Below are 7,529 nucleotides of genomic sequence, written 5' to 3'. Positions count from 1 at the left end.
TTGTTAAGTGTGAATGAGAAGAGGTGCAATATACTTCCTGCACAGGTTCTGTATGATGGTGCACGGTATCACACTGCATGGGAATGATTTAATTTAAAAGTCTGTCTCCTGTGCAAGACTGGGGTAACATCAAAAGGGCTGAGGCCACTCATTCCCTTAGTATGTTCAGAGCTTGGACCGAGCCGACCCACAGCAGGCGCTTCAAACCCACTGGTGGACCCAATTTGGTTTGAGAAGATTTTATTTATTGTATGACCTAAGTGGACTAAGGCCACTCACATCCCTGGCACGGCCAGCCCCATCGCATCTTAAGAACAGAGATAATGTGGGCGCCTGGGTGGCTCAGTCCGTTAAATATCCGACTTCAGCTCAGCTCGCGATCTCATGGGCTCCTCCGTTTGAGCGCCACATTGGGCTCTGTGCTGACAACTAGCTCAGATCTTGGAGCCTATCTTTGGATTCTATGTCTCCCTCTCTCTCTGACCCTCTCCTGCTCATGCTATTTCTCTCTCAAAAATAAGTAAATAAAATATTCTTTTAAAAAAAAGAAAGTAGAGAGACGATGGGGTGCGTGTGTGGCTCAGTCCCTTGAGCAGCGGACTCGATTTCTGCCAGGGTCATGATCCCAGGGTCGTGAAATGGAGCCTCATGGAGGGCTTGTGCTAAGTGTGGAGCCTGCTTAAGATTTTCTCTCTCTCTCCTCCACCCCCGTTTGCTCCTGTCCTTCACTCTCCCTGCTCTCTAAAATAAAATGAGGGAGAGATGATGATGTTTCCATTCCTAAGCAAGGGACACACACACATTCACATCACCTGGCACCACACGGTCTAGGCTGTGTCCAGCTCTGCCTGAGGGCCTCAGAACTCCCCAGCTTTTCCGCTCTCTAAGCCCGCCGGCCTAGCTTACTCCTCGCCCCTCCACACCCCCCAGCGCGGGCCGGGTCGCTCCAGGCCCAGGTAAGGTTGCAAACGACTAGGCGAAGATCAAAGTTATTGGTTCCATTGTGCCTCGCAGCGGGAGGGGTCCCAGTGCTCCCTAGCTCTAAAGAAGAGGAAGGGGTGTCACCGAGGCCTGTCCCGGGGGTCCTGGAGGTGACTTGGGGAGAGGACGAGAGCCCAGCAAGCGGAGACCAAGCAAAGCTGAGCGCAGTACTGCGAAGTACGCTCCCTCCCGGCGCCACCGCTCTGCCAGGAGGCAGAAGGCCAGCGCCTCTCCCCGTAGGGTTAGGGTGCGTTCCGCACGCCAGTCTCCAGGGTTACTCCAGGTGGGAAGGAGCCTAAGCAAAAGCTGCCCCTTCCGTGAAACTGACGGTCGCAAAAGGTCAGAAAGCCTTTTCCTGTCCCAAATCTTCAACAAACCAAGAAAGGAAAAAAAAAAAAAAAAAAAAAAAGGCCCAACCTGAGAGCACCATTTGAACTCAGGGCTTTTGAAGCCAAGACCCTCCATTATTCTATGTCTTCCTAGAGCGCAATAGTACCCCGGGAGAATTCCACCGTAGGATAAAACACTGGCAGCGGGTTTGCGCTGGATGTCTTCACCCAGGGTCGCCTCCAGCCCAAATTTGGAAGATGAGGACTGGGCGGAGCTATTGTAGCTGTGGGAGGCGAGGGGGCGGAGCGCCAGCTGAGAGGGTCTTGATGAAAATGTCCTCAATTCGTCCACTTTCAGAGGTCAGCGTGCTTGTAGTAAATACCCACTTCCCAGACGTTTGCCTACACCTTTGCGGAGAGGAGAATATGATAACACTTTTTTTCTAGGAAGTCGTGGGATTTGATTCATTACTATTGGTTCTACATATTTATCCTGAGGAAATAATCCAAAATGTTGACGAGGTTGAAGGCACAAAGATAGTTTCTGAAGCTTTATTTACAGTGACAAAAATAGATACAATCTAAAACTATAAACACAGTCTATTATGGACCATCCATAACATGGGCAATTATATTGTAATTTTCAAATACATTTGTAAAAACTCTTTAAAGAAGTGCTGGACATGCTTATGATGTAAATTTAAAATGTGCAAACTCGCATATACTCTGTGCCAAGATATTATAAATAAGGAGGTAAGCTAAATGTTGTTTCTGGATGAATCTTGTTTTCTCTTCAATTTTCCCTTATTTTCCTTTTTTTTCCCCCAAAGGGTGCATGACGACTTTTATCATCGAAAAAACACTTAAATAAATGTATATGTCATCGTCAGACTTTGATATCTCTGGGGCTAAAGGGTTGTCTCTTTCAGACAAAAAGGTGGGGCTGTACTGTTTGGGCAAAACCAGAGTTCCAACCAGCCCTCCCTTTGGAGAGCTGGGCTACCTCAGGAGTCACTTAACCTCTCTGATGGTTACTGAAAAAGACAGGAAGGAAGGAAAGAATGAAGGAAGGAAGGAAAGAAGGAAGGAATGATGGGAGGGAGGAAGGAAGGGAGGGAGGGGTAAACTGGAAATACCTGGGGTATAGTGATGTAAAAATTAAATGATATGATATATAAGAAATCATTACTTGGTTGAACCATCAACTGTGCCAAAATTTTGTGCCCACTAGCCTAGGAAGATGAGTTCAACTTATCTGGATTTCAGGCAGTAATAAAGCCCAGACAGTTCTTGAAACATTGAATTCTCTTAAGAAGGCTTATCTAAGAATCAGTTGATCTGAAATCTCAAAAAAGAACTCTAGCAATATCTCTTTTGATTAAGAGGTACATTGAAACCGATCGCCCTAAAGCATGTATTCTTAATTGAACCGATGTAGCATGAGTAATAGCGGTGGACATTAAATGATGGTTTCATACACATATATCAGTTCTCACAATCGTCCTATGATGAGCCTATTCTTATCCCCACTTCAAAATTAAGCATTAGTTTAGAGAGGTAAATACTTTAATCAAATCCCACAGTTGTGTCCAGAGGAAGGGCTAGATATGTTGACTCCTCCTTCACGTTCATAGCCACTGAACACACTGTCTCCTTTCACTTGTCAGGTGTCTCCGAGGGGTTTTTCTGAAGATCTAATGCTCCTCAAAGCTTTATGTACCCTGGGGGTTGGGGGGGGGGAGTGAGAAGGGACACAACGACACCGAGTCCATACACGCTGAAAGTATGCACGCAGAAAACTATCACCTTTAGGGAGATTAAAGGGGAGGAAGAGAAGGTACTAGGGAGCCCCCGTCTGGCGCCTTCTTGAGAGTTAGGGCTAGTACTTTTCCTCCTCCCCACTCACTCGTGGAGCCTGCAAAGAGGCCAAGGGGCTCCCCCAATATAAGTTCCCTTGCCCAGTCTTCTCGACTGTAGCTTAGATGCTCTACCTAGGAAGTGGCCATCTGGGTTCCTCAGACCGAATCTCTGCTCAAAGCGAGAAGATTCCTGCTGAGGTTAGGCGTAGGCGGGTCAAGATTCGCCCCTCCGGCGCCCAGCCTCTGCTTCCAGAAACCAACTCCCCGCCGGGGGCCCCTGCCCTTCGCCCACTAAGACTCCAGCATGTTCCTCCAATCCCGCGGGTGCCCAGCTGTCTCCGCCTGAGTTTTCCTCGGCCGTGTGTGTGGAGAGTTGAGCAAAGGCCGGGCCGGAAGGACAGGCTCGGGTTGCAGACCAAGGGTTCCACCCCCTATCCTCTCCCGGCCTCCCGGAGAGCCCCCTCTGGACGAGGTTGACCTCTGCGCCTCCCTCCATTACCGTATTCACCGAGACACCAGCGGCGCGCAGCACCGTCTCCCGTTTTCCGGGCTTTTGGGAACCGTCGACACAAACCAAACCTTTCCGGGAGGTGGCTGGAGTTTGGAGAGGAATTCGAAGGGCAAGGGAAGAAAACTCCTGGGGAGGAAGGTACGGATTAGCACGTGGTTTCTGCCGGAACCAATGAGGGTCCGCGATCTCGTCACTCGTCCTAGGTCACCCGGCTGGCAGGGATGGCCCAGAGGAAGGCGCAGGACAGGACACTGGGCGTCTGCCCGCTGTGCTTGCAACGACCGGGCGGGAAGCTCAGGGCGACACCCAGTGACCAGGGACACCCCAGCCCCGCCTCCTGCGCCTTCGGGATGCCGCTGAACCTTGTCACCTCCACCCCCTTCTCGGTCAAAGACATCTTGAGGCTGGAGCCAGAGCAGATAGATCCCGACTTCCTGCGACTCCGGGAGGCTCGGGGGAGCCCTGAAAGTTTTCAGTGCCAGCGACTGGCCCCAGAACCGCGCAAGTCAGAGGTGCACAGCCCCTGCGGGGCCCCCGTCGGAAACCGCGACAGAAGGCAGGACGCGTCGGGATCTCCTGGTGGTTCCCCTGAGACGGTCGCAGAGATGGACTCAGCGCCGGCGGAGGAGCCACGTAAGTACGCGCGCGGAGGTCCACGGGCGGATCTTGGCTGTGCTGGTCACTGCCAGCTGGCGCGTGGGACTAAGGCGCATCTCATGGTCTTTCCGGCTCTGAGGTTTTCGCCCCATTTCCCCTCGTTTGAGAATTCCAAAAGGCAGATCTCTCAGGGCCCCCCAACCCCGAGGTGCTTGCCGCTCCTCTAACAAAACAAGGTCCTGAATCTTAGGGGGTTCATTATTTCCCCAGCCCGCCCTCTGCTTCCCACAAGCGCATCACCCCCAGTCACTGCCACACTTCTCAGAAACTCCAGCTTCCCTTTCTCACAGCGAAACCCTCTAGGTATCTTAGCTGTGCTCCTACACCGCGGGTCTTCCTTGCCATTTCTCCCTCTCTCTACCTTAAAGCATCTGCCAGCGGTGTAGCCATCAAAGCGGCCGAGCGTTTTGGGAGTGGAAAGTCGGCCGGGTCTGGGGCCACCCTCAGCTCAGGGCTTGCTAAGTGGCCTGTCGGGCCCAGTCATCCCTCTGCCTGGGTTCCTTGTCTGGACAAAGAGAGGTGGCGACCAGATCAGGTTGTGTCTGAGCCTCTAGGCCTGAAGGGCACTGCTGGCGGGCACTCCTGCGTGTCTGGAAACAGAGTAAGGGCAGCTCCAGGTTTCGAAGCTCTGGGAGCCGGGACGGGGTGGGTTTCCGTGCCTGATCTTCGGAAGTGCCACCTCGTGCCGGGGGAAGTGAGGCCTGCCTGGCACCTGCGTCTAGCCTTGGGACAGGAAGGAGCTGGCAGTGAATTGTGTTGTTTTGGCTCCTGAGACTCGGGAAGCTTCCGCAGGAGAGCCTCCACATTCCGAGGAATGAAAAAGCTACTCTTCCTCTCTGCGGCCTGGTCCCCTCCGTCTGCAGCCTCCCTGCGCGTCTGCCAGGTAGAGCCACGGCCCATCCGTTCAAGGCTAAAACGAATAAGTAAAGGGACTAGTTCAGAGTAGCTTGCAGACTAGCGGCCTGGTTATTCACCCACTCCAGAAGCCTGGAGAACAGTAAACTTTGCTGTATGTTTTCAGAGAGTCCTGGGTTTTCTGCAGCGGACTCTAAACACTAATTCCCTCCGAGAGGCCCAGTAATTTAGGGGTTCACTCTGGCTTTGTCGAGAAAGTGTCACAGCCCTCGGAGCACAGCTGTCACCTAGCAGCCAAAGCACTCGGGCACGTTTCTCCTCAGCTGGGAACCCGTGGGCAGCATCATCTATGAGGCTGCCAGGGACACACTCTGAGGAGAGGCCCACACCGGGTTCCAGGGATTAAGCCCAGGGCCACCACAGTGATTGAACCTTCCTGGTGGCCTCTGCGCCCCTCGTCTGTTCCCAGACCACCTTGCTTTCAGAGACACATGGCCAGAGGGGCTGCAGACCGAGGGTGCAGGTGCTAGCACGCACGAAGGTGCCACGCAAGCCAAGGGCTCAAATGGGATCCTGCTTGTTCCAGAGTTTTTTAGGGTCAGTTGTTACTTTTTAATTTGCTAAGAATAAAACACCCGTCAATATTTTTCCTCTTTGTGAGATGTCCCCAGTTTCTCTGAGCACAGGCTGAAGGAAGGCTGAGGAAAGTTTTTATTTCCACAAACTTCAGATATCAAACACCCCCATCATCCGCCTCGAGGTGACTGTGTCAACAGAGTTGGGGATTTGGAGTCGGGTTGGAACACCTTCCCTAATCAGGCGTGCTCTGCTCTATATTGCCCCGAACTTGTAGCCACTCCACATTCCTGATTTTCTCCTGATGTGATTTTCCATGAAAACTCAGCGTTTCCTCTCTCCCCACCCCTGAGTTAAAACAGAGCTTAGCCAAGATTGAAGAGAGGTGGGAAGAAGGGGAGGAAAGGCGGTATCTCTGTGTTTTTCAGACACAGCTGCCTCCAGTGATCAGCTAGGGCACCAACCCTGGGAAGAGAAAGTCAGGTCAAAATCAGCACCACCTCCTAGCCAAAGAGACCCCAAAGAAGAAAGAGGCTGCTTTTTTAAAAGTCAAATGTGGATTTAAACTTTGTATATACCTCCAAGAGAACCTCAGTTTCCAAGCCAAGAATCAGGAAACCGAAATATCTCGTTTGGTTTAATTTTAGTTTGCTAATTTGGATCACAGAGAATCACATCTAAGAAAGATGGGATGGGTCCCTGGTGCCCGAGGAGCACTTGAGGACCCAAAAGACAAGGGTGTGTGCAAAGGTGGGGTGAAGGTGGGAGACATTCGGGGCGCCCGCCCCAGAGCTTGGATCTGAATAATCCGGGAAGCCCCGCGGCCCACCACGGATAACCAGGCAGACAGGAAGCCACTGGCAAGCACGTCACCACGTTTCCGCTCTATCCCTATCTCTATCTCTCCCTTTCTCCATCAGCTCTTTCCACTCAGGGCAGCCCAAAGCCAACCTCCATCTAACAGGCACCCACGCTCACACTTGGTCCTTGAGACAAAAGCTTCCCCAAACGCCACCACACTAGAATCGCTCCCTACCCCTCACCCGCGCACAGATCTTCTAAGAAGAAAATGAAATTGTCTTAGATTCTTGATCAACTCTCTTTTGGGAAACGGCTGTACACGGAAGACCCTGGAGTGTCAACATTTGCTTATGTGCCTGCAGGTACAATAGCGACAGAGCTTTGGGGAGGGGGTACAGGGACGGGGATGAGGGGTCAGTGGAGGGAACAGAAGGGAACGCGAAGTGAAGGCTGCCAGGAGAGAGGGGCGTCCCTTGAGAACCATGTAGGAACTGCTCAGGGGAGCCCGAGGCTGGCCGCTGACGCTGTTCCTTCCTGTGCTTTTAGAGCCGGGCCTCGGCGCAGCCTCGCCCCTCCACGGCGGGACCAGGGGGCCGGATCTCCGCGTCGGCGACACCGGCCACGGCGCGCGCGGCCACGGCACGGAGCAGCCCAAGGCGCGGCAGCGGCGGAAGCCACGCGTGCTCTTCTCGCAGGCGCAGGTGCTGGCGCTGGAGCGGCGCTTCAAGCAGCAGCGGTACCTGTCGGCGCCCGAGCGCGAGCACCTCGCCGGCGCGCTGCAGCTCACGCCCACGCAGGTCAAGATCTGGTTCCAGAACCGACGCTACAAGTGCAAGAGACAGCGCCAGGACAAGTCCCTAGAACTGGCGGGCCACCCCCTGGCGCCGCGCCGGGTGGCCGTGCCCGTGCTGGTGCGGGACGGCAAGCCGTGCCTGGGCCCCGGCGCGCCGGCTTTCTCGG

General features: G+C 53.4%; 1 protein-coding gene across 1 annotated transcript in view; it reads left to right on the top strand.

Moving 5' to 3' along the window:
* The first annotated feature begins 3,920 nt into the window (after nt 1-3,920).
* Nucleotides 3,921-7,529, top strand: part of NKX2-6 (NK2 homeobox 6) — a 3,846-nt gene continuing 237 nt past the window's right edge. Inside the window, exons 1-2 of the mRNA XM_029942774.1 lie at nt 3,921-4,313; nt 7,116-7,525. Coding sequence (XP_029798634.1) covers nt 4,031-4,313; nt 7,116-7,525 — 693 coding nt within the window. The 5' untranslated portion in view covers nt 3,921-4,030. The remainder of the gene's footprint in view (nt 4,314-7,115; nt 7,526-7,529) is intronic.

The sequence above is a fragment of the Suricata suricatta genome, chromosome 1, assembly GCF_006229205.1.
Source record: "Suricata suricatta isolate VVHF042 chromosome 1, meerkat_22Aug2017_6uvM2_HiC, whole genome shotgun sequence".
Taxonomy (NCBI): Eukaryota; Metazoa; Chordata; class Mammalia; order Carnivora; family Herpestidae; genus Suricata; species Suricata suricatta.
Note: the sequence above shows the minus strand (reverse complement) of the source record. Positions and strands in the feature narration are given on the sequence as shown.